General features: G+C 38.2%; 1 protein-coding gene across 3 annotated transcripts in view; it reads right to left on the reverse strand.

Annotated features, from left to right (window-relative positions):
• Window positions 1-3,137: 3,137 nt before the first annotated feature.
• The window catches only part of LOC139588980 (transducin-like enhancer protein 4), a 98,972-nt gene continuing 74,687 nt past the window's right edge, over window positions 3,138-27,422 (reverse strand). For 2 of the 3 annotated variants that reach the window (XM_071424871.1, XM_071424870.1), the window contains exons 9-20: window positions 17,187-17,306; window positions 16,599-16,652; window positions 15,419-15,571; window positions 14,092-14,224; window positions 13,624-13,817; window positions 13,357-13,433; window positions 10,020-10,269; window positions 8,694-8,941; window positions 7,651-7,798; window positions 6,870-7,020; window positions 6,467-6,543; window positions 3,138-4,860 (exon numbers count right to left, since the gene is read on the reverse strand). In XM_071424871.1, the coding sequence (XP_071280972.1) occupies window positions 4,753-4,860; window positions 6,467-6,543; window positions 6,870-7,020; window positions 7,651-7,798; window positions 8,694-8,941; window positions 10,020-10,269; window positions 13,357-13,433; window positions 13,624-13,817; window positions 14,092-14,224; window positions 15,419-15,571; window positions 16,599-16,652; window positions 17,187-17,306 (1,713 nt within the window). In that variant the 3' untranslated portion in view covers window positions 3,138-4,752. The remainder of the gene's footprint in view (window positions 4,861-6,466; window positions 6,544-6,869; window positions 7,021-7,650; window positions 7,799-8,693; window positions 8,942-10,019; window positions 10,270-13,356; window positions 13,434-13,623; window positions 13,818-14,091; window positions 14,225-15,418; window positions 15,572-16,598; window positions 16,653-17,186; window positions 17,307-27,422) is intronic. The other variant, XM_071424872.1, reaches the window with a different exon arrangement.

The raw sequence follows: 27,422 nt of genomic DNA on the forward strand, positions 1-27,422 counted from the left end.
TTCACACGCATTTTAGCATTCTGGGGTAATCAGCTAAATCCAAACCACAGACACAAACATAACCACTAGATACTCCTTCCCCTAAATTTGCACACTGTGCATATGATATGACAGGTTAATCTCTCCCAAAACAAGGAAAGGTTTATTTCTGCAATGTTTTAAAACATAACCACGTGAGTCAAAGTGACCCCACAGAAGAGCTTCTTCGCACTCCATGGCAGGTTTATGGACATGTTGTAAATGTCAGACTACACCATTTTTAATAATAAAAAAAGACACTATAATACTGTTTCCTTGTAACTGGGACAGAAAATCATTTGGTAAGAGGAAGAACATTTATTAGTTTTGACATAAAAATTTCTTGCTGTGCAGTGGAAATGCGGTAGTCCAAATACTGGAAGAAACGTGAAATCTCAAGGGCTATGTTCAGTACCTCTTGGTTCAAAGGCAGACGTGGCAGGTGCATTATTTAAGAGCTTGTCAGAGATGATCTTCTACAGCACAGCACTCCAGGATTCATCTCCTGCTATGTCTGGGAAGGGGATTCTCTTGTAAATATATGGCAGAACTGGCTGGCTGCACATCAAGCCCAAACTGCTCAACCCTCTTCAACACCACTGTGGTCACTGCAAAATATTAGTATCAGAAAAGTTCTCCAGTACTGATGGCAACTACCCTCCTACATACCATGTGAGAGCAGCTCTTTTGGATGAGCTATTCAGAGAAAAATTCAAAGTGGCATTCTTCTCAGTAGCTATACCTGATGTTCTAAAGTGTTCTTGTATTCCTGTGTGCAGTGTTTAATTTGGTGCCACAAAGAAGTAGTGTATTCAATGTAAATGGGAAACACTGCAGACCAAGTTCTGCTTTAAATTTCTTGAGTCCTGCACATACTGAAACTGTATCTTATTTTTTCTATTTTATTTTCTATTTTAATTTATTTTCATTTTATTTCACAACACAAATCCTTGAGAAGCTAATCATATCATGATTTCAGATGGAATGATCAGAAATAAATACAGTAGTAACAGAAGAAGTATTTATTTATGCCAAGGCCCTAGCATGTTTTTGTAGAATATTCTCCAGGCATATGTAGACCTGCATAGCTACCTTCTCCTGTTTCTCTTACTACACACCTATTAACATTTCAAGAAGAAGGAATTTTATATGTGCTTCAGCTGCCAGAATTCAATGCAATACACAAAATCCAATTTAAACTATTCCAGTACAGACTTAAAATCCCTCATACATGAAAACCACGGCTGGTAAAGTAAATTTTATTTTCTTTTCATGTAATGGAGTAGCTTAAGAAATAGGAGAGAGAAATCACTTTTGGCTAAAAACAGAGAAAAATAATCTAAAATTGCATATCTTTAGGAAACACTGGTTTGATAGGAAGCATTCTCATAAAGTGTATGTATACTGGTCAGTCAGAAAAGATATAAAAATTAAAAAGAAATGTCTTTCAATCACCATACTTAATAAGATTTGAGAAGGGAAGAATACAGAGAAAGAGATGGTTGTACTTTCTTTGGAGTGTATTTGCCACAAGTGTGTAGCACAACACACACCTGCATCAAAACACTTTACACAAAACTTCTGTGCAGTTGCAAACAAAACTAACTAATGAAAAAGGAAGGTTACCCTGTGTATGCATCACAGAAAAACAGAAAGTAGCTGTGTACCATCTCTCACTTGCACTCAATCCTGAAGGGGAAAAAAATCAGGATGACTACACATTTAACTGCAGTAATCCTGGATTAAAGTATTTGATTCCTACTCTGTTTACAAGCCATCAATATAAACATTAATAAGCAGATGTATGGCAGGCTGCTTCAGAAGTACATTACTTTGCTGTCAAAACTAGCTTTGTTACAAATTCAGGTGTATGCAATGTTTAATTCTTTTTGAAGGAATGCTTTATATTAGATGTTTTAAGTTATCTCATGCCTGAACTACTACATAAAAATACAACATCCTCTCTGAACGTTAAGCAGGTGACTTCTCTCTTTTTAGTAAATGGCGCACACCCTAGCCTTTTATATTTTTGAATGGTTTTGAAAAGACAAGGTGTCTCCATTATGTTTATAACCAGTAAATTCTATTTCTTCAGACAAGAGTAAATATTAACAGAAGGTATCTGTACCATGTTTACTTTTATGGAGCATTATTGTATTAAGTAGCACAGAACCTTAGTGTAAGTGAAACACTACATTATTCTGGGGGAAATCTGGAAAGCACTTCACTGTTAACTCTACAGAACTAATAGCTCTCAGAGCAACTTCCCTCTACATTCTCTTCCATCAACAAGCATTACCTAATCACTCAGAGTACAAGTATATGACTTTGTCAACTTACGTCTTGTTTTGACATTTCAAGAAAACCCAAAGTATTTCTAAGCTTGGGTTCATGTACCAGCAGCCACCACAGGCTGGCATATCATGAAAGGTTTGCATGATTGGGGATTTCGACCATGCACAGTATCATTTCAGAAATGGGTTACAGAACAACAAAATTCAAATTTTCCTTTGGATTTTTTCCATTTCCTTTTTTTCCTGTTACAGATAGTGTAACTCCTCCCTCTATCACCCCTCCCAACAGTGCATTGATTTTTCCTAGCTCACTTTAACTTGTGTTTATTAACTTCATGGAAGCTGGCCTAAATCCTTGATCGAAACCCAAAAGTCAGTGAGAGAAGTCTGTCTGTGAGCATGAACAGACTTTAGGTCTGGATGAGTAAACCCTGGTGTGATGCTGCAGTGCAATATCCCTCCCAAATCCTGCTGAGCTCCACATACTCACTGAGCATGTGACTAGTAATGGCCCTCAATTTCACTGTCTCCCAAGGTATGGGATAAATATGTCAGATAGGAAACCACAAAACTGGGAAGAGGCAAACTCTTAGGTGACAGGCGAAGTCTGATGCTTTCAAGTGTTCAGAATCAGTGCAGTCAGGTAACCTGAGAAACTGTAAATTCATAGGTTTCACTATCTCAGCTGAAACTCTACACTGTGCTTCAGTGGCAAAACCACAAGTAGCTGTAGTGGTATGTTCCATGACTTAACAGCTGCGTGTGTGACTGAGATTATCACAAACATGACAATGAGGGAGGAGAAAAAAAAAAGAAAAATGCATCTTAGAAGTTACTTATGTTTAATGCTTAAAAGTCTGAATGCACAAACAATAATCTACAATTATAGAAGTACTGGTGGTCAATACAATGCATTAGAACTATGTACAATGACACAGTTTAGTATCAAAATCTTTCTACAATGTAGAGTATTACGAAACTGTTAATGACATCAAACACTAAGCACTTAAGACACCATTTTTTGCTACCACATTTGGAACTTCAATAAACAGTCCATTTTAACTTGCAGCATCAATCCATTTCTAGTATGAAATTAAGTAATTTTCTACTTATACAATAAGATTTATCTACACGGGTCTCTTGATTTTGATCCATAGCAGCAAAGGCACTGTACATCAGCAGATCCACAGACTTAAAGATTTCTTTTTTAAAGCATTCAAAAAAAAAAAAAGTCACAGATCATAGTTTAACAGCAACAACAACAACATAAAAAGATAACACGTTGTCTCTGGCACAATGGCTCAGTCTGCGTCCATCTTAGGGACATCCAATCAAGACTTGGATTGAACTGCTGGCGAACAAAGCAAGTCCTTATCCCAATGAGAATCCATTCCTTTTTGTATGTTGGAATGAGTACTCTTGTAAATCCTACCTCAGAGGTCATTGCTTTTGTAGTTTGTATATTGGTAGGCATCCATTCTTATTTCAGTGCAGTTTCCAAAGAACATATCAAATATTTTTCATAATCTCTTGTAATTGAAAAATTGCCCAAAGACACATATCCCCATTTTCAAGGAAACATTGCAAAAGTTTCCAGAAGTAACAAAGGTGATTCTTTGAGGCAACTTATTGTACTCTCTACAATATAACAAAGAGAGGTGTTTATATTAAAAAACCTAGCTTGACACCAAAATGCTTTATGTTTATCAACAGAAAAGCATTGAGAACAAATCTGTACACAAGATGCTATATTAACATTGCAAATATATAAATTAGCACATTCTTACTTAAAGTGAATTTAATTTAGATGTGAACTGAATTTGCCATTCATCACAGGCATGTAGATCACTGGCTACAGTTTGCAATTTCCTAAGTTTCCAAGACTGTCTAAAATAGTTAAGATACAGCATCTTCCCACCAAATAATTATACTGTAATAACACTTAGAGGTCTCATTCAAGAACAGGACTAAAAAATATAACAAAGTTTATTTTTTTAAATAGAAAGTACAAGTCTATTTAGTGTAATTTTAACTATCTCCTGAACATCCTTCTCCAAGATCCCCAATTTATCCACCTGCAAAAACACAAGTATATGATGCATCTTTCAAACTAAAGCCGGACCAGACAGCTTTATTTAGTCAGTTCATTGTTAGAAAGCCTTCTTTAAACAAAATAAATACATTACAGCTATAATACATAATTAAAGAGTCAAGGTCACCATTATGTATGCTTATTCCATCTTCTTCCAAGTAGATATCTGACAATTTGGTATCACAAGTTCTTAATGAACATTCACAAATCAATAGCAAGTTAAGAAGGTAAAAATAAATTCTATAACTGTGATGAGCATTTAAGTTTTCTGTTTAGAAAGGAAAAAAAAAAAAGGAATATACAGCAAAGTGCTAGGAGAAGGAGTTCTGTCTGCATTCAGATTTGTCTCTAATAAATAACTTCATAGACTGTAGCTTTCTTGTCCCCAGAGCCAGTGACAATGTATTTGTCATCCACAGAGATATCACAGCTAAGCACAGATGAGGATTCTTTGGACTACAAGAAAAGAGAAAAGGAAAAAGAAAATTACGTCTTTCCAATTCTTCAATCCTGAAGGGCTTGAAGATTAATTGGAAGAATTTATAGATAGGGAATACATGAAAATCTCATTAAAGTATCAGCACCATAATGTCAAAATCTTTTTAAATACTTTTGTTCCACAGAAAGATCTCTTTTAAAATAAAGCAGTAGTAGAAAGGGGAGTGAATATTATGGACCTACAGGTAATCTATCAATCAAATAAACAGAAGTAGTCCTTTCTATATACTTTACAAGGAATGAGCAATTATTGATATTTTATGCATTCCATTTGCATAAAAATGAATGAAAATCTTCTTCCCCTTTCTTTTGTTGTAAACAAGAAATTAACACAGAGAAACACTTCAAAGCCCTACCCACCCATAGGTATGAAACAAAGAGACTCCACAGAAATAACTGTATCCGCTCTCACTGCTTCCCCAACACAAGAACACAAAAGCTTTGCACAAAGGAATTTACATTATCACAGAGGATGCAAGTAGGAAAAGACCCTGTGGTGGAACAGGATACACAGCTGGTGTGTAGGAGCTGGATGGGACACAGCATACAGCAGGTTGCTGTAGCTCTGTCTCTTCTGGCTTTGCTGTCTGTTCTCAGATGAAGTGTATGCATTGCCACATTCACCTTGCTGTTTCAGTGCATCTTTTCTTTACATTATATATGTTCACATAATTTTCTGCCTGTTACCACTAGAGCCAAACACTTTCCAGTCATGCTGTGTTTTGGCAAGGACACCTCTGTTCACTGCACTAGAAGTTTCCTTATCTACCCCTCAATAAGAAACCTGTACTGGAGTTTTAAACACCATTTTCAAGAGGGATGTGCTTTTGTTAGGATGATTAGAAATGAATAGCCTCTACTAGGAAAACGTAGACCCTACCTTTCTCATGCCAAGGTAAACAGCACTGTCTCCAAAAGTGGAGACATGGCAGGCATCCATACACGAGACTAGTCATTTAAACTACAGCCATTTAACAGTTAAATTTAATAAAAATATTCCCAACCTAGAAGTACTTGTAGGTGAAAGAATAGAAAGACACACCAAAAATACCACTTTTCTATAGTAGCATTGAAATGCCATAAAAACTGGGCACAGAGGGACTATAGATAGGCTACATCTTCCATTACACTTCAGTGGGCCCCTCTGTATCTCTTCAGTTTTCAGCTCAGGAGTCTGCTGGTCCAATCCATCAACATATGTCATCCAAGAAAAACACACATGTTGAATATGACTTTCACTGGTTTAGTTACATTTTGGACCTTCAGTGGCTGTTCACCTAACATGACTTGGGTTATTGTATTCCACCAATATGCAGAAGAGGTGAGAAAGAAGGGTACTAAGAACGATTTTGGAATAAAGGGCTACTTTACTGAGAGAGCTGAATTAGTGAAATAGTAGAAAGGACCAAACCATTTCTTTCCCTAATTACAAACAAACTCTTTAACGACTACAGTAACTAGCTGCATTTCCACCTGAAAACTCCTTAGGCTACTGACACACCTAAGATGTGCAGCTCTACTGCACGGTAATGTCTGTGAGAAACAGCTTCTAGGAGATTATTACCTGGAATATACTGGCTCCATAAGGTGTTCTCCAAGCATTAAGAAGATTATCTTTTCCAGTGCTTACAAACCATTTGCCTGCAACAGATTGTTTAAATGTTATTGCTGCGTTTTGTTTTCAAGGAATACATCTCCAGAAACAGATGATCATAACAAAGCATTCACACATATCCAAAGAACAGTAACATTTTCATCTGGTTGCACTATGATGTTCCATCACTAAACAGGCAGTACATAGAAAAAAGCAGACAGATAGAATTTTTAAAATAGCCTTAATACTTAAATTTAATACCAAATTTTTAACTATACTCTGTCGTTTAATAACTGTATTGCACTTTCATTTAAAGGTAACCTTGAATCAGTTTCTCGTGAAGGAAAAAACTGATTTAGAATGATTTGCTTACCACAGTGAGCAAACTTGAGTGACAACACACAGCTCTCATGAAGATGCAGCTGATATTTGTCCGGCTTAGTAACATGCAGCACCTCGACATTGCTGTTCTCCATTCCTACTGCCAACCACTCACCAGTTGGACAATAGCCCAGTGAGAAGATCTGTAATTAGCACAGCACATGCTTCAATCAGTAAAGGAATGAGCTTGAGATATTCAAAACTGACCCTTGATACTCTGTTAGCACTATGCAAACTCACTTTTTTGGTCTACTGTAGTTTTAAAAACATGATAATCCAGTTACTACAGTAATCAAGATAAATTACTTCATGCAAACACAGCTGCAAATCTATGCTATTAAAAGTTATTAAAACTGCAATGGTGAAGTACTGAATCAAACTATAAAAGTTAATGTCCAACTTATCTGACAGCATTTAGAAATATTTTTGCAAAATAGTTTTGAACCCGAATTTACGGAAACGGGAAGAGATTGCAGAGAGGAATATTTTAATCTGGCACTTGTTTTATAAAACTGAATCTTGGTTACTCCCATGGGAGAGGTACTAATCTGTCAAAGTCATAATCCAGATCGACATTTAGCTGCCACAAGAAAAAAACCCAAAGAACAAAAACCAGAGCATGGAATATGAGACTAACTGAAAAATTCTTTGGAATTCTCTTTGAGGCTGTTTTTTTTTGCTTATAAAGGAGAAAAAAAATTTTAAAAGTGCTTGCTTGTTTTTAAAAACCATGAGAAAACTTTGTTAACATGCCAAAAGTTCTGAGACTGAACCTGCGATGTGAAGTCATGTTGCTGTAGCTGTCTCCCTTCTCTGAGATCCCAGGATCTGACTGTATTGTCCAGACCTCCTGTCCATAATTTGGTGCCATCATTAGAAATGTCAATACAGCTTGCTCCATCTGTGTGGCCCTGAAATTGCCTGAAAATATTAGAAGAAGATCAGCACATTCTGAGCAAAAATACAAATACCTTCTTTCAGTCCCTGAGTTATAACTTAGATTCCAATAGCAATCCCTGATGAATACAAACTCTGGGACAATCATGTGAGTTTTTTGATGAATCGATGATGCAATCAGGCCAGACAACTAATGTGATTTCAAAAAAAACCACTTAAAGAGTCAGGTACTCTGAAAATCTTTGCTGCTGGCTGTGTGATACCCACTACTCAACTTAAAATAGTTATTCCCCCCAGAAGACTGCAGTATGATCAGCAAAATTAACTTAGTTTAAGAAAAATGTGCAGGTCACTGAAGTTAAAAAAAGAGCAGTCTAAATGGTAACATCAGGTAAGAAAAGCTTGACTTGCATGCAACGCTGATATTACATGTAACAACATATACACAGTGAGGTGCACAGAGAATCTCTGTGTGACCAGCTCTTAACATACTGTCTATCAGTGTTGAGAACCAATCCTTACTTCTGAAGGGCTAAGTCTGCAGTGCAGTAATTTACACATATCTTTACCCAAGACATATTTGCTGGATCTCTGATTAAAGAAATTAGTGTGAGAGCAGTGTATTGCATGGAAACAGAAAAAAATCATTTGTTCAAGGAATCTACAGCAGTACTGACACCAACTGATGTTTAGGGAATTAATTATGGGCTGATCAAAAGCCTGGAACTATGGAACTTTCAAAACCTATAGTCTATAATCCTATAGACTTTTGTCAAGGTATTACCATGGCTATGCTGAACAACAAAATACTGGAAGCATCTATGCATGGAGAAAATAGAATACATAATGTGCAAAAGCACACTTACGGCTGTGCCTAAATAATTCTCCACAACCTGATGATCCAGTTTGGCCGACCTACCTTACTAAAGTCTGGTTATGCAGATCCCACACTGCAATGTTGCCATCACTACAGCAAGAGAAGCAGACCTTGGAATCAGGGCTGATAGCTAGGGCATAGCAAGCTGGAGCAGAAGATGTCAGCTCTGCTTTGATGCGAGGAGTTGGAGCTGCCAGGTCCCAAATGGATAACGTGCTGGCTTCCCCGCCAACAATCAGGGTGCGGCCGTCAGGGAGCAATCTGCAGGAACGGATGTAGTTGTCTCTGTTCTGTGGAGACAGAAGCCATCAAGAGATTACTCATGAGGAAAGAAAACAGCATTAACATGAGAGCAAAAATCCATAAAAGTATTGTATTCCCTCCTGGTTTTAATGAGCCATTTATACTTATGACAATGATAAAGTGTATTAATGCCAGAAAATTACATGACATTAGGGAAGTACTTCAACTTGATCTACAAAATTCAGTAGTGAGAGATATTTAATCTTAATTAGCATCAAAATGCAAAGACCTGAACCCAGCCCAAAACAATTCAGGATAGCTGAATTTGACAGCTGGTTTAGAAAGTTGTATTTTCATACTCTGTTTATTTCAGCACATTAACCTCTCAGCATGGGGGAGTACCAAATTCCCTGCACACTTTCCCCCTTCCCATTCCAGTGAGACTTGCTGCCACCATCTAGGAGATGTCAGAGGAAAATATTTAGGCAATTTTCTTCACTTGCGTAGCAACTTGTGTAGCAATTCATTATAAGTCTACACGTGTTACACAGTTCTCATATTACTGCCTCTGTAACAAACAGCAGCATCTTAGCAAGAACTGGTAAATGACAAGAGAAAAGCTGCTAACAATAGTTCATCTTGTTAGCACATTCAAATAATTTGTGAATAACATTCATGGATATTTTTAATTGCCACATTAAGACAGGTCAATGCATTCATACACAGACACAGATACAAAATACGTGACAGAATCCCCAAATAGTCTCAGAGAATACAGCTGCAAGACAGCAATTTTTAGCATGATCAGGTATCAACAAGCTGTAAGATTGCCAGCAAATGTCAAAGTTTATAAACAATATTTGCTGTGCTGTCTTTGATCTTTCCTCCCACCACAATTTTAGGATATTAAAAATGTTTTGATTCTTTGCAGGGGAAAAAACCCACAAGTATAGTGAGGAACATATTTCAACCTCAGTTCTAATAGAAACAACAAAATTACAAATGCAATACCGACCTGTGACACCATGACAGAAACCCACTTGCCCTTTATATCTTAGTGGTATCACTGCAATCTTAACACAACGTCCTATCTTCTTTCGGTGTCGTATGCTGCTGTTCACCTACCAGGCAGTCCAGCTGAGAGACAGGGCTCTTGTTGCCAGGGTGGCTGATGTCCCAAACCTTGACACACCCCTTCCCACCCGTGTACACGTGTCTCGTGGGGTTGCTGATGGTAACTGCACACACAACTTCCCCGTGGTTCAGGGTGTTGATCTGACGGGCATGGCGAGGGATTCCTGGACCGATGAGGGCATCAGGAGGGAAAGGAACTGGCTGCATCTGACCATCTGCACTTACATGAAATGAGTATGCTCTGAGGGGGAAAAAAATTAAGGAGATGATTTAAAGAGTTTTACTTCAAGGCTGTTTAGGAAAACAGAATCAAAGATGTGCTCTCCCCTGCAGGCATTCAGGTTGTGCCCTCAGCTCAGTTTTTTTCACAGATTTTCCACAGAATATTCTAAGCTGTAAGGGACCCTCAAGGATCATCGAGTCTGATACTTAAGTGAATGGCCATATGGGGACTGAACACATCACCTTGGTGTTATTAGCACCATGCTTTACTCAACTGGGCACATACCAGGTATTTTAATCACATAAGGAAAAAGCATTTATTTATCTGTAGCATGACCCTCCAAGCACATAGCCACTCAGGTTTTAATGTGGAAAGTCAAGCACCAATCAAATGAGCTTTTACAACTCACATTATGATGATTTCTGGCATGAGTGAGGCTATATGACACCACTTTTAACTTTGGATGGGGATATCACAGCACACAGAGAAGGGAAGGAAGGTTGGGTCAGGGCCCTCTGGAAGACAGAAATAGTTGGCTGGTTGCTGCCAGAACATGGTGGGTAGCTGTGTGCCAGGGGACATTTGGCTGCTCGCTTTACTGACTCGTATGTGGCAGCTTCAGCTGAACTGCTGCCAATCTGTCCTGAATGTACTGTGGGCCCCAGGCCCCTTGAGCAAATCTGCTCAGCACTGTACCTAAGGCTGCAGTGAAACTTCCACCAACACTGAGGAGTTAAGTCCTCAAGGCATGGTTGCTGACAGCTGACATGACAGACCAGCTAAAATGCACTGCAATGGAATTTTTTGTTTTGTGGGTTGTTTTGGGTTTGGGCTTTTTGTTTTTTTTTTTTTTTTTTTTTTTTGTGGACTCAACTGCTACAAATCCCAATTTCTCTTGCCAAAATCAGGCCTCTCACTGAGAAAAAATCTGTTCTGTGATTGCCACTTATGCCACCTGTGAATAACCTATCAATAGCTTTATCTCAAAGTATATTCCAGGGAGAACAGTTCGGTTGTGAAATTGCCTTTTTCTAAGATGCTACCTGATACATCACATCTATTACAAGAGCACAAAATTTTTAAGAGGGTTTACTTATACATTTCGAGGTATGCTTAATGGAAGGCTTTAATTTTCTTACACCTAAAAAATCATCATAATGCTTGTGAAAAATCCATTGTCACAATGGTTGAATGAGAAGACCTCACAAAGAAATTGTTTTATGAGAATACTGTGTAAGATCACTTTCTTAATTGATAATTTAAAGTGACTAAAGAAGGCAGTATTCACAATTAAACTACTGAATTTGTCATTTAAGATTCATAATGCACTAGATCAATAATTTTCAGAGAAACAAAATGCATTAGCTATCTCTCCTTTTTATATACTATCTTTCAGTATTTATATATTGTACAATGCTGAGGAGTTGATACAATACTGAAGTGAAAAGACAGTTATTAGGGGCCAGATCCCAAATGTACCATATGCTGCCCATTTCATTTCAGGACACTAAACAGTGCAGAGAATTTACATAAATTTCCCTCTAAAATAAAAATGGAGTAGGATGAGAAAATAACAATCTTGGAAGATGTGACAACTATCACACTCAAGACAGAGAAAAGTCAATATAATCATGCTTTTAAAAGTTTCAAGCCCTCTGGTAGACAAATGACAGTTATATTTAAATGTTTAAATAGACATCAGCAGAGCAACAACATTTAAAAATCTTGGAGATAAACCAGAATTGAAGTGATTTGATTTCAGTTTGCCTCATGTTTTATTCCTCTCAATTTTAACAGAACAAAGATGTGAGCAGGGACATCTCTGAACCCCTGCAATTGCCATTTCTCTCACCACAGCAAGCAAAGTCTAGTAGATCTAGAGACACGTCTTTCCAGGTGACTGACTCCATTAGGGATGAACTTAAATCCAGTGAGCATTTGAACATTACATCAATACATTTCTTAGAGCCCACTGTATATAATGGATGAAGATCTGTGCCCCACAGAATTTTTAATGCAAGCAGCTGGTCTACAAGCTGCTGTACATCAATTTCCATACCTGCCTTATGCATTCACCTAACAGGGTGGCACAACTAGCAGGAAAGTACATTAAGGTGGTTACCAGTGCATGACACCTGAGAGATCTGGACCTGGCTCATGATTTGTGTGACATGTGTACACCAGGAGCTCCAGGCACCAGACCTGACCACTTGTCACCATATGTTGTTGATCCTGTGTGTCTGCAAGCTCACTGGCAGCTAAGCATATGCATTTACTCACACAAATCCAGGTGTATGGCTAATCTTAACGACACCTACACAAAAGCATTCACGTGCAAAAGAGCTTTAGAAGGACTGGCAGCAAACTTTCCAGTCTGACCATCAAACTTTCCAGTTTGAACTGATCAGAGTCTCCCAGAAATGTGACAACGAAGGGGAACTGGATGAAATTTAAAGAAAATCTGGATCAATATGATCCCAGTTTGTATAGCTGCTTTAGTTAGTTTTTCTCCTCTCTACCTCAAGAGGAATGTGAGCTGAGAGCTCTTTGTCTCTGTAATCTTTCTTCCAAGGCTCACAACACGAAAAGTCTGGTACAGCAGGTCGCACTATACATGTCAGTTCCATCAAGGATGAATCTCAATATTATCATAAAATAATTCTTTCCAGTATTTCCAATCAAACAAAACATTTCAGTATTCCTTTTTCTGCACACTGCTGCTAAGCTTGCAAGGCTTTTGTGAACAAAGAAATATTTTTTTTAAACTGAGAAGCAGAGTACAGTAGAGATGGAAAGCTGAGATCTCATTCCAGCTTGCATTTCCATAAACAACCAACCAGTCAGATTTGAAGTTCATCTCCTTTTCCATTTATTTCTGTCTCCTTTACTTTGTATCACCCAGTCCATGTCAACTGCTATTAGTCTTCAAAACAAATTCACAAACGCAACTTTAAGATTACACAGTGATTCTCCTGCTCTTGCTGAATAGCTATACTTATTTATATTCACACAATAGTTTTCAGTAGCTAAGGGGAATTCCAACCAGCAAGGGAACTTGACTTCCAACAGATGATTGACTTTTAAAGCTGAATGTTTGATACTCACGGTTTTCCTCCTGGGATGCCTGTGAGATTAGGAGGGATGCCTGGGACTCGCATATGATGATGTGGATCAAAACCAACCTGTAGTTTTCCCCAAGCAAAACAAAAAGGTGTATTAAAGTAGGAGTTAGGCAAAGGAAGACTGTTTAATTCATGTTCTCCATAGCATACTCCCCAAACCACAAAATGAGTGAACTAGAGTTAACCCCACAGGCCTTGTATTTAATATGAACAGCTCTCAACACTAAATGCACTAACGGCAAACACTTACCACTGGAGATCGCCCGTAAGCTGCTGCTGCTGCTGCGGCGGCAGCTGCTGCACTCATTTGAGGGGAAATATTGTGTAGGCCAGCATAGGCAGCTCCAGGGCTGGTCAGCTCCCCATTCATACCAGCATGTGGCACGATACCAAATGGAGTAGGGTAAGGACACGGTACTGCCATAGGTGTCCTTAAACCTGAAGCTAAAAGAAGAGGGCGGAAAGTGAGAAGTCACAGAGGCATTCTAGAGTCATCACATGAAAACATGTGTTTGGAAAACTGCAAAAAACCTCACAAATAACCCAAACCAACCAGCCAGTCAGCCAAGGAAAGCCACTTAACACTGTTTTATATTGCTGAAGAACCAGCTCAGCACCCAGTTTAAGCGTCTGTACTGCACAGACTTGTCATTACAGATTTAAAGGGAATGTGACAAGGTCAGACTGGTTCACGCCACCGAAAGACATGGACACTAACCTATCGGGTCCACACCTGGGGGTTTGCCGGGCACTGGCCTCAGTCCAGGAGTGGAGTTGCTGCCTGGAGTTGGAGCATCAGTCCGTGGAGTTGGGGTATTTGATTTAGACACAGGAGTGGTAGATTTCTCATTCTAATCACCAAAAAGGAAAAAGGAAGGCAGTTTGTAAACAATTTTGTCTTTATAGCTAGTGATTAGTGATATTAGTGATATTTAGCTTCTGGGTTTGGATTTCAACAGTCCCTAGCAATGAAGAGAAGAGAAGATGCAAAGACACTGAAAATGACAGAATGGCTTTGAACATTAACTACAGCCTTCACTGCTTTTCTCATCAGGAGAATCTGTATGATTCAGAATGAGGTAAATGACTGAAAATCATTTCTCTCTGACAATTGGCAGCATATGTGAAATCAGTCAGTAGTATCACTATGCTCATGGACCTGCTCCCATTATAATTTTCCATGAGGGATGGACAAGAAGAGTAGGAAAAAAATCCCCAAACTGACTGACTACTCATATCCAAGTGTGGTGCTAGAAACACAGGATGAAGATAGTGATGGGTATAAAGTCAGGAACTGTGCAGTGCTGCTCTTGTGACAGGGTCGTTCATCAGACACACCACTGATTCCCAGGCCTGAACCTGTCGTTCCATCACTATTTCTGAGCACTATATTCACTTTAAGTTTCTTTTTATTTATTTTATTTCTTTAAATAATTGCATACCCTGCCCTGTGAAGAACTGGGAGGGGAATTACTGTGCAGCTCAGGTAATGATTAACTGTGGCCACAAACAGGAAAGGAAAGAACACCCCTTGCAGGCAGTTCTTTTCTTTTGCATTTTGATTTGTGATGCAAGTCAAGGAAGGCTCTTGTAAATGACAGATTACTTTTTAGATAGAAAATAAAAATTATTGTTGTTGTATATAGCCTGGTAATTCAAACAAAGCTAACAACCAAATCACATCCAAGCAGGGAACTGAATTTGCTATAAAGCACAGCACAGGCAAACAGCTCAAGAAACCTCTATGTACTTTTATTTATTCTCAGAATAACAGTTCTTCATATGGGGGCAGAGAAAAATATCTCTCAGAACACCACATCTATCACCTACTCACACCACCAGTGAAAATAACCTCTTCCTATCCCAAAACAAGACTGTAGACTTTCTATTAGATTCCCTTGAAAAGATAAATTAAACTAATACTAAATTCATGCTTCACAGTGCTTTATTGACAGCTGTGGAAATACAAATTGTGTCCAGACAGAAGTCCGGTAAGCATGTATTTCAGCCTATGATTAGGGTCAGAAGCATTTTGTAGCACTTACAAGGCTAAGTTCTTTGGATTTGGAGGAAGGAGTACTGCTAGAAGATGCAATAGATGCCGGACTAATTGGTGCATCTTTTTTCAGCAGTCGAGTCTTGTCCAAGCCATTTTCCCGTGGAGAGTGTGCTGGGCTCCCACGGGGAGAAGAAGGATCCTAAATATCAGGAATATGGGTTAGCATAAAAACTTCATAGCCACTAGTTCTTGCCTTGAGCAGTCCTCTGATGCCTTAAGTTTAGCTTTCATATTTTCCAGATTCTATAGTGCATTAGTATACAACTATGAACTCCATATAAAGTGTTAGCAAGTTCTCCTCGCAGTTTAGTCAGACAAAACAATTCTTTCCCAGCCTGAGAACCAAGGACACCATTACAGCCTCAGGCCCAAAAAGTGTCAACAACAGCGAATTGAGGAGAGTGGTCTGGGAAGATGGGACTTCATAACCTGAAGCTGTAATTGCACAATTAACCCCAATATGTAAATGGACCAAAACTTATAAAAAGTGTCAAAACTCGTGACCAGTTGTCCATCTTGGGTCCATCTTGGGTGTAACCCTGGCCAGGCTCTTGTACTGCCTAAGATGTATCCTTTGAAGGTCTTTTAATAAATACCTACTTTATTCCTTTAAGTCTGTCTAACTTCTGTTCTAGGCAGCCTCTCAAGGCATCATCTCAATTTGGAATGAAGATCTGTCATAGGAAGTGACACATTCCTTCCATTCATAATTGATTTAGCTGACCCAATTGTAAAATTGAGAGGGATAATGAAGGACAGTTTGGTTTTTTTAAAAAAACTCTTAAAATTTGATGCCACTAAACCATGAAAAATACTGCCAAAAATCTATGGATATTGAAATAGGCAAGTAAATCTCTTTCTTCAAGTGACAGATTAAAAAGATTTGATGCATTTGGCAGACCTGATAAGGTTTACATGTGAAGTCATGGCCAAAGTGAAAAAAAAGACAGACACTCTTACAAGCTTTGTAGAAGTACTTAAAACTCTGTAGAAGTAAATGCTTCAGATCTGATTTGTATTCTAAAGAAAGCAGATACAACTGGATGCTGTCAGGCATTTCAAGTTCAAATGCCATAATCCTATTCATAAAACCAATATGCACAGAAACCACTGAAGATACCCCCACCACCATTTCTCTAAGGCTGAAAAAACACCATTGTGTATACCTCATTGGAAACGTCAACTACTAAGTTGTCATCGCTCTTTTCACCATCGCTGTCCTGCAATGACAAATCACAACGTGTTAAAAAAATTTATTTCATATCCCAGTGTCTCTTAATAACTATAAAAACAAAGGAAATCTGCTCACAAATCTGCAGTGTACCATTCACTTTATGTGGTAATACAATTAACATCTTTAAGTCATCTGCAGGGCTTCTGCTTAGCAGGCTGCCACAACTACAGCAATCATGCCAGTTTTCAAATTGGTGGAGAAGGACATGGGATGAAAATCTTCATCCAAAGTGGCACTGCACTATAAAATGGAGTCAAGATAGACTTCATTAACAAGTCCCAGCCTAACAAAAGCTCAGCACTATTGTCACGCAACTTCCAGGTGCTTTGTATTTATATGGTTAAAAACAGTATCAATCATATGCGCCAAAATGTTTAATCCAGCAGAGACACTAGAGGTAGGCAGCAAAAACCAGTTAAAATTTGACCCTCTTTTTAAAATTAGTTATGCAGCAGAAACCAGGTGAAACTACAGAGGAACACCGAAGTTCAACAATGCACAATGTAGACAATCTACTCACATAACGAGCTGCTATTTCCTTCTCTTCTGTTTTCTGTTTTTTACTATCTGAAGAATAATCTGTTGAATTTCTGTGCTTTTCTGCTGTTCTGAAACTGGCTGAGGGAGATACAGAAGAGCTCTGTAGTCCAAAAAGAGAAGAAAGGATCATCAGGCCCTCATTCACAACAGTGGTTCATTTGTCACCACCCCTCAATACATCTTATGCTGATAGTATGATCTGGAGCTGTTCTCACAGACAGCATGTTGGGTTTGAACCAGTGACAGCTACCCAGCGAGTGTCTCGTATCAAAAACTGCACTATGTATTGCAGGAGACAGAAACAGGTGATCAACTGACAGATCACAGTGGCTATCTGCACTGCCAATGGGATGAATTTTATGAATACTGTGCACTGGTCTTGTTTTTGGTTTGTTTCCTCTACAAATACACAGGGTTAAGTCAATAGTCTCAGAAGAGGGGTGTGTGTTTGCACATGTGTGTGTGTTTGCCTGTGTAAATCAAAAATAACAAAGAGGCTCAAGGCAAGTCACACTTCAGCAAACATTTGAATGAAGATTTCTACCAAAGAAAGACACAAGCTTCTGAGCAGTTTTGGAGAGGGCAAGAACAGGAGGAAACCCCTTAACTCATTTTATTTTGCTGCCTTTTACAACTACAGGCTATGCCTGCAGCAGACAGAAACAAAACACAGACTGGCTCAGTGATTCTCTTGCTATTTGACAGTGCTCACCTAGTAATGATTGCTAAAGAGCACACATATGGACAGGAGGGAAAGGAAGATAATGTGTACTTTATGCACTATCATCCAACAACTCCACTCTACTCTGTTAAACAAGGCAGGCGACATTTATCAAATTCTACCATATTTCCAAGGCTTTGTGGAGTCTGTATCTTCGTATACAAAAAAAGCAGCAATGAAAGATGCAATGTTCCCACTGGGACTGATTTTAGTAGCAGCAGCAGTTTTGGCCCTAGTTCAAGAAAGCATTTAAGCATGCACTAAACTTTATCTCACTCTGAAGTCAGTGGTTGAACGTACATAAGTAAGGATGTGTTCAGGCTTTTTGCAGAATTGGGAATGACAGCAATGGAGATGAAAATAATTGTCAGTTGAAATCCTGCTGACTGTTTCCATCTCTGTCCTCCTTTTTACTGGGGTGGGAAGGAAGAACCAAAGAAGTCCTGACTGATGGATTTTAGATCCTCCCATTCATCCAGAAACACTTGTTTGGGGTTTTTTCCTCCATGCATGACAGACAGCTGTTTTTCCACATAAAACTGTACTACATAGCAATTTGGTTTTGGGGTTTTCAGTGCAGCTATTTAACACAAATACAAACCAAGAAATTAGCATTTACACTGAGTAACTTCTGTTCCATCACTATTATAGAGTTTCTTCTTTTCCTTATTATATCACAAGCTTCTGGTAAGGACTAGGAAAACTTAAACACAGAAATTAAACTGTAGTTATTGTCCAAGTCACATAAGAGAATGTTACAGGTCCTCCTCTCTATTTTGCTGAAATTTACAGTTCTTAAGAACAGCAGCTCAGATTAATGAGTGGTAGAATTTGCAAAAATTTTCCATATTTTGGACTGGTAATTGTTAATTACCCTCTAAGAACAGTGAGTGGAAAGAAAAATTTTAGAACAAAGGTAGTGTCGAAGGCACAGCCTGTGCCTTTCACATACTGTGCAAATACATCTTAAAATACTAATTTAGTTTTAAAGCAGATCATTAATCAACAATTATAGCAAATAATGCAAACTAACAAAGTTATTTTTTGCTCTGAAGTGACAACACATGTTAAGACATTTGGAGACAGCACTGCCAGGGTACAGAAGCCCTTAAAATAAAGGCCAAGTAGAAACACAACATTAAATGAACTGATGACTTGAAAAATGTATTTGTGCCTGCAATGATATAGCATAACCTTTTGCAAAAGATTTTTATACTAAGATCCTATTACATTTATATTCATTTAGAATTTGGAAGGCAGTAGCTTGTAATGTGAATTCAATTCATTATTTCTCAACTTCACCCTACAGAAAGCAATTTGCTTTAAAACGAAGAAAAATAATCACCAATAAACCACAAATTAAAGTGGTGTCTAAAGAATTAAACTACTGCACTTATTTAAATAGAAATATTTATTTTCATAAATCTGAAACCATACAGTTCCATTTTTCACAATCTGGTTAGCTATGTGCTATAGATACCATTTTAATCTTTGATTTCACTACTTAATAAAGTAATAAATTGAAGGTCCCTACTAGAAAGATAAAGTAGCTAATTATCACTAGCACATTAAAGGATGAGCACCACATTGGGCATTGCGGCAATGCACACTGCTTAATGGTTTTATTGCTTGATGGATCTGACCTTATACCAATATGAAAGGATCCTCCTGCAGTATTCTTACCTGACATTAGCAGAAAAAACAGAGATAACTCACCTACTGACCTCCTTTACCAATCTGAAATTAGGCAAGTGTACTAGGAGTGAAATTATTTTGCCTCATGAGTCAATTACTACAGACCAAATCTAACCACCCCCACTTTTAACTGTCCCACCCCTCACCTTGCACCAATACCCCTGCAGTACTGCCTTCTTTTCCCTTCAACATGAAATGCACCTGCCACATTAAGATCAGCATCTTCATGGGATCTACTTTTGCTGACGGATCTAAGTTTATGTCTTATGTTAAGTAATAAAGATATGTCACATACATAGACAAAAGAGCTATGGTCTAGATCTTCCTATGGACCTAATGCCTACTATGTTCACTGTGAGAGAGACAACAGTATTAATCATACTGAGTTCCCTCTATTGTTTGTAACAGCTTTTCAGTCTATAAGCACTGATAAGGACCAACCTTCCTTGAGAAATACTGGGACGTAACAATGTCCTCAGGGTTTCCACTGACATTAGATTCCTGCAAATAATCCTGTACACACCCACACCTTGGTTCCTGAGTGTGCCAGCCCACAAACTCCAAGAGAGGTCCTTATATTTGCAGATGGTAAAAGAAAACCCCATCAAACATACTGTTCAGCTGATAGACCCTCCCCTGTTCCATGATTAAAACATCAGTGCTCTCCTAACAGCTGCCTTTAAGAAGGTGGAACAGATAGTTACTTACAGAAATTAAGTGATTCAGCACTATGACTTGGCAGGCTGTAACTTAATGGGCCAGAGGCCTTGTTTTAGTAACTATTAAAATTTATAGAGAAATGAAGTCTTTTTACAGTGCTGTTTTCTTCAATAAAATGCATTAATCTACTAGAAGAGTAGCATTTTCCTATTAAACAATGCTGAGTTTGCTCACATGCAATAATTATATCAGACATAGGAAAAAATACTCTTTGGTGAAAGTAGGTTACACTTAGTTTGTGTTTGAGCAAAACATACCAGTTTTTCACTTTCTGCTTCGGTAGAACATTTTTATTCATGGTAAATACATCACAAAATGCTGACAAAAAACCAATGAACATACACATTTATAGATAGGCTGAGCACATTGCCATGTTCACATAATTTACTTAAGAAGCGGAACAGTGTCTTTCTAGTACTGGACCCACAGTATTTTTTGCACTAGGCTATGGAGCATAGCATGCTATGATTCAGTCTCTGTTTTGGGCAGTGCTAAGCACAGTGCTAACTGAAATGGTCTCCCACTAGAAGGATCACACTGTTTTCTCTCCAACACCATCAGGACGCTGCTGCTGGAGTATCAGTGCCATACAGGTGCAAATTAAACCAGTATCCAGAGAGCCATGCAAGCTTCCTATGCAGCCATAAAATTCTTACCAGCATACTCAATGTCTGTTTGGGATAATTAATAATTCAAATTGCTAGGGGTGGGAAAAAAAAATCACTGTTTTTCTGCCATCTTTTAGTGGAATTTATCAACATATGCAGCTCACACTGTAATGTGGCAGAAATCAGTGTGGAAATCATAAATCAAACTGTACAGCCATCCAGCTGCAAGCCCCAACTCCCCATATGCTGACTTCTCCAGATAAGACCTGGCCTGAGCACACTAAGTGATAATTAAATGAAATCAGTCTTAAAAGTAATGACTAGAGATGACAAGATGAAAAGCCTTCCTACATGTTAAAGCTGGTGACTCTTTAAAGCATTCACGAGTATGACCATTCCCCAGTGCACCCTTACTACTATGCCAAAATGATGTATTTGGAGTGGATTAATTAAAACAATAATTCTCAACAAAGTGGGAATTACAAGATAATTGACCATACTGAAGTATTAAGCAAACTGCAGTAAAAGCCAAGGATGCTCAACGCTAAGGTCAATTACAGTATAATTATCTGAATGACATTATTGCTGTTATAAAGACTGTTGAAAGTATAAAAGAAACTGTAAATGGATACAATATGCATCACAGTGGAATGACCAGGCAGTAATGCTGCTTTGTGTTGGCTGATGCCAATTTGTTATAGATGGAAGCATGAGCACTGAAACTTGGATTCAGGCACTGTCCTAGGTTTGGGCTTGGAGTGCTAAGCTGCCTAATACTGTAAGCTTATATCAGAGGTGAAAAAAAAAAAAAAAGAAAGGAAAAAGAAAGTAAGAAATTAGGGTTAAGACTTCTGACACGCTAAGGGAGAGATCCCACCAGATAGGTGAGATGTCAGGGCACAAGAAAAAGAGGCAGTGCAAATACAGCCCAGAGACCACGTGCTCAGGGAGGAAACTGCAGCCAAGGGCTCCCACAAAGCAAGCCTAAGGGCTCTAAGGTAACACCCACATAACTGTTGAAAAAACTATTTCATTTACAGACATCTATATGCACAGCATTACTTTGATTAAACTCAGGAAGATGGCATGAAATGCTGTGGTTGATCTACAGATACCATAATGGAGCATTTGCATAGCAACTCTGCCTTCTGAAGTCACCCACACTTACAAAGCCTGTTTGTTGCTGGCATTGTTATCATTATTATTACTATTGTTACTATTATTATTACTACATCCCACTATCTGCATGTATGGACATGGATTTTGTCCTCTCTGCTTTAATTTTTCAACACACACTGTTTGCAGCCCTTGGGCAAGCAGATTTTCTTTATCATGCCCTTACCTTAAGGTTTCCGTAGCGGGCTATGATCAGGCTGACACAGTCAGGCAGTACAGCCTGGACCACAGCACTACCAAAACGGTTCATCAGAGGAGGCTGGTAGGCAAGTGTTGGTCCCACATGTATACTCACTGGTCATGGTGGACTTCTTTAATATTTTCATGTCCCCCTTTTCCAGCTTGTTTCTCTGCTTGCCCAAACTAAAACCTAACTTCCACTAAGCCATACCATGAGCAATTTTTTTTTTGGTCGTAGTCACTGCCTTTTCCCTATGGCTGCATTTTCAGATACCAGAAAAAGCCTCAGAAACTGTCAGGGAAAAATGCAACTAACTGGCTAGGAAAGATATAGAACAAAGCTGGTTTTAATATCACATGACCTGGTCTGAGCTAACTGCATCAAGTTGTGTAATCAAGCGTGTGATAATTATTTTTAATACAAACTATGATTAAAATGCAAACTTTGAAGTTTTATATAGCATTTTTAACCACTAATTAACTTCACTAATTGCAAAATTAATGAAGTTAATTAGAGGATAAGAGTGCCATAAAAAAAACATCAAAGTCTAGATGTGCAGTGCTGCCTGCAAGAGCGATGGGAAGACCATAAAAAAGTCCAGAATAAAGAGAATATGTAGGGTCAGCAGTCTTCAAAATCTAAGTGTTCTCATAAGTGTTACGTCAAGAGAAGTACAGATATGCGTGTTTATTATGTATATGTGTGTATAACTTCATAAAAAACACCCACATAACTGTTGACACTCGTGATCTGCTTGCCATTGGTGGTACCACTGAAGTATTTAATCTGTGCTAATTAAAAGAATCAAAGTCTAGATGCTATGAAATGGGTAATAAAACGAAGCAATAAACTACTGCAGTTGCACACATAAATTCCAGTTGTATTTCAATATATACTTATCAATTTGCTGGAAAAGCTGAGAGGGACACACAACAACAGCTGAAGGTACCTAGCAATTTTGATGTATAATCCTATCAGCATGGGATGATGATTCTCTGGCCCCTCCTGGTGTACAGGTTCATATTGGTGACATGAAAAGTAGATGTTTAAAGCAATGGCCAGGTCTGCTGGCTAGTCTTTTGCAGATGGATTTTTGCAATAAATCCTTTAAAATACAGCTTCTCCACTAATCACTGGCTGAAGGACATAACACACATAAGGCCTGAGCACTACTTGACACTGCGAGGGTCAGAGGATGGGGAGAACTACTGTAGCTTTAGGACAAGCAGTGGAGCAGCAGAAGAACACAGATGAAAGTGAAAAAAGGAGGGCTAGGTTCAGGTTAAAGTACATCCTAGCACAGGCATATGAAGATAGTGAAATCAAATGCGCCGAGAGTAGCAAGCACCCTTTGGTAAGGAAGAACAGTTTGAACACAGGACCTGGCTTCAACAGGGAACAAAAGAGAAAGAAACAGATGGCAGGAAAAAGAGTTAAACATTTCTGCTAGGTTTACAGAAGCCTCAAAGTTCACAATATTACATTTACTAGGAAGTCTGTTCTCACCCACATTTTGCTACTCGTTAACATTGAATTTAATTGACAGTAAGACAACCTGGGCACTGTCAAACATCCTCCCCCACCCAATCTATAGAGGAATTCACTGGATCCATTCTCTGCATTCACTACTCTGTGTTTCTATCTCATCCCTTGACCAAACCCTAAAATAAGAATACATGCTTCAGAACATAGCAGAGTAGGTAATTTGGATAGAGTGAAAAGATTTGTAAGAAGGTGTTAAGACACAAATTGCAACTGCTACAGACAATAGAGTAGGTGAGCCCCAGGACATATGCAGGCTGCAAAGGAATATCAACCCTAATAATTCCAGAAAGAAGTGTTCCACCATCACAAGCCCGAGGATGCTACCAGAGAAAAATGTCCTGCTGGCATTCAAGAAAATGTGAAAATCCAGGACACACCTGCATATTGGTCAAGCCTCTAAATGTTACTTTAGCCAAAATCAGAGTTACTTAAAGGGAAGGGTCAAAGGCCATCAAGTTACAGAAATTCAGGGTAAATATCTTTGAAAACCTGAGAAACTGAGCAGTGCCAAGGAAATGTGAAACAATAGTCCTCCTCCCCTCAAATATTTATTTGGGGTTCTAGTTACTGAACTTTTATGCTATTTCCTTTATCAGAGACCTGAAACAATTTGAACAGTTCTAACAAAACAGAAACACAAAGAATAGAGACTATGGGCAGTTAACTAGGGAGAAAAAGCAAGGGAAAGCATGCGATCACAGACTGCGAGAAAAAGCTCAACTGGCTGAAGCATTCAATACAGCCATTTAATTGTGGGCTCAACATCATGAAAGAGAGAGATAAGAATAGCTACCAGCCTGTATTACAGGCTTTGAGTCACTGACATGCCATGAGGCAAGGAAAAACAGCAACACTCCATTACTGTTTTCAAAAGCCAATGACGGACATGCATAAAAATTCCCAATATCCAATATATGTCCAGAATATCCACACTAATTATGTTTTCACAGCAACTGCATTCAAACAGAATACACAAGGATACCTGGTTAGTTGTCAGAATTCTAAAAAACACTACAGAGGGAATGTTTTATGATAACCATTAAAGGCTTGTGTCAGTATGCTTTACAGTCTGTTCCTGCAAGAACCAGGAAATCCCTCTGAAGAATAACTGGATTTCACTCAAAGTCCTCTTTTCAGACCAAGCACCATGGTAGAACTGTTATCCTTCCACTTTGCAAAGTGATTAAAATGGACTGTAAGGCACAGAGCCAAGCTGAACACAAACACTTTCCTGCAGCGTCTCAAGGCACAAGGGTTATAAAAATCCCTTCAGTACTGGGAACCAAAGTTAGGAGGTAAAAAATACACACATCTACACCCCCTAGATTTTCCATGTTCAAGCAGCAAAATGATCAGGCTTTAAGTGTTGCCTTCTCCAGGGATATTTTAGTGGATTCAGTTTTCATGTGACAGGTCCTAACTTTCTCCTGGGACTTACACTCCCTATCTGTTCTCCATTTGGACCAGAAGGATCTAACCTACTACTAATGAGCCTTTTTTTTTTTTTTTTTGGTTGCTTTAAAACCACAGAGATCACATCTGAAGACAGTCCCACAAGACACTCAATTTAGCTTCCCTCCATCAGGTACTGTGCCCCAGTATCCTATATTTTCAGTTTTGATTATATCTAATAAAGGCTATATTCATGACAAAGGCATCAGTTTTGAGTTTTCACATTTTTGCTCCCTTCCAATCTATCCATATCTACCAATGCTCCAGGGAAAAACACTTTCATTTTCTTCCCTTCTGCTTGTTTGTCTCTAAAGGATTTTATAGTTGTTCTGCTGCAGAGATGACCTAGGAGATGATAAGAAGACAAAGCAAATTATTGTTTTAACTGAATAATTCACAAATAGAACTGATCATCTCTTTCTACATGTTCTGACTAGTTATCTCCCTTATCCCTATTCTTAATCCTATTTGTTCTTGACTTGATCAGTAGAAAAGTGATGGTAAAAGAAGTAGACTTCAAAATGCAAACATGATTACAAAAAGCCCCCTAAAATTCAATAGAAACACTCACTCTACATCTTGACTGCTTCTGTTAGCAGAAACATATTCAAATGTTTTTCTCCAATATTAAGCAAGAGACTAGCAATTTGGTTTTCTCTCTTCTCCATTAGATTTTGTGTGGCTTCTGAAGACTTGATTTATTTTCTGTTTTTTTACCTAAAAATTTATTTATATAACTTGATTTATTTTCTGTTTTTTACCTGTTTTTACATGGTTTAGGAAGCCACAGACACTGGTAAGTGTCCACTGAAAACAGAATTTCATTACCCAACCAAACTATTAACTGGGTGGGTGAATAAAACATAACTGGGTGCTATTAAATGCTTGCAGATTCCAGGTCATGCTGATTCTGAAACAAAACATTTTCTTAACCATCTCTTAAAAATATCTTCCATAAAAAAATCTTTGAGCACTACTATTCTCCTCTCTGCCCAAATAATATCCTAGCCCATTATATCTGCCTCACTTCATCTACCCTCACTTACTTGTGTTCCTAAAACCCTTGTTCGGGAAATTATCCCATTTCCTGTTCAGGAAAGCACTTGAGCAGATGCCAGGTTTGAGACACACACTTTGATCTTAGGGAAGTCACAAAGCAGAAAAAGAAACCAGTGGAATGTACATATGTGCTGAACTTTAGATGCTTACTGTGCACTACTCTGAATATGGACCTCAGCCTGCTGTAAAAATAATAGTCCCAAGTTTAATTCTTCAAATCAGGACTCTGCTAAATGGAATGGATGGAGGAGTGGTGGGAACACAGATTCTGCAGTCAGCCTTAAAGCAGTTACATCAGTATATAATAGCACATCATAAGTAAAACACCTACTTTTGAAGAACTGAAAAAATAAAACACATGGTCCTTTCTGCCAGATTTTTAGATGCACTACAACTCCTGAACATCGTAGAGCTTTGCCAAGAGAAGCAGCAGTAGCTTTTACTTCTCTGGGCCTTCCATTATTTATATTAGATAGGTCACACTGTTAATGTTTTAAATGTTAAAAGCACAATCAAATACTGACTTCAGGCTAGCTGGAAATGTTTTGATGTTAGCAATGAGTAGCCAATACATTTTTAATTTAGGTTAGAGAAAAAGAAAAGCAAAAATCTCCCTCTTGTACTCCCCCTTCACTCTGCCAAGTAGTTAAATATGATTAACTTGGCATGCACGCACATGACCTTCTATTCTATTCAAATTAGTTTTTTTAGGTAATTTCTGAAAACTCTTGTCTCATTTAAGTATTTCATAATACGATTCATCTTTTCACTTGCTTTTAAGGGAAGACTACAGTAATATCCCTAAAACAGCATTCTGCCAAATGGTCCTGAATTATGTAATTCACTAGGTTCAACTCTACTGTTATAATAATTTTCAAGACAGATATAATACATTATTATTACAGCAACACAATCCTGAATTGAATTTTCCTTTGCTGAATTATTAACACTCTAATGCTGAAATTGATCTGTTTTAAAAACCTCATGTGAAAGGTTTTTTAAATACCACACATGCTCAGGCTCTTTATTTTAAATAGTTTAGAAATAAGCTGGTGGAAA

Source organism: Agelaius tricolor, unplaced genomic scaffold (assembly GCF_023055355.1).
Source record: "Agelaius tricolor isolate 1412-34295 unplaced genomic scaffold, bAgeTri1.0.p SCAF_4, whole genome shotgun sequence".
Taxonomy (NCBI): Eukaryota; Metazoa; Chordata; class Aves; order Passeriformes; family Icteridae; genus Agelaius; species Agelaius tricolor.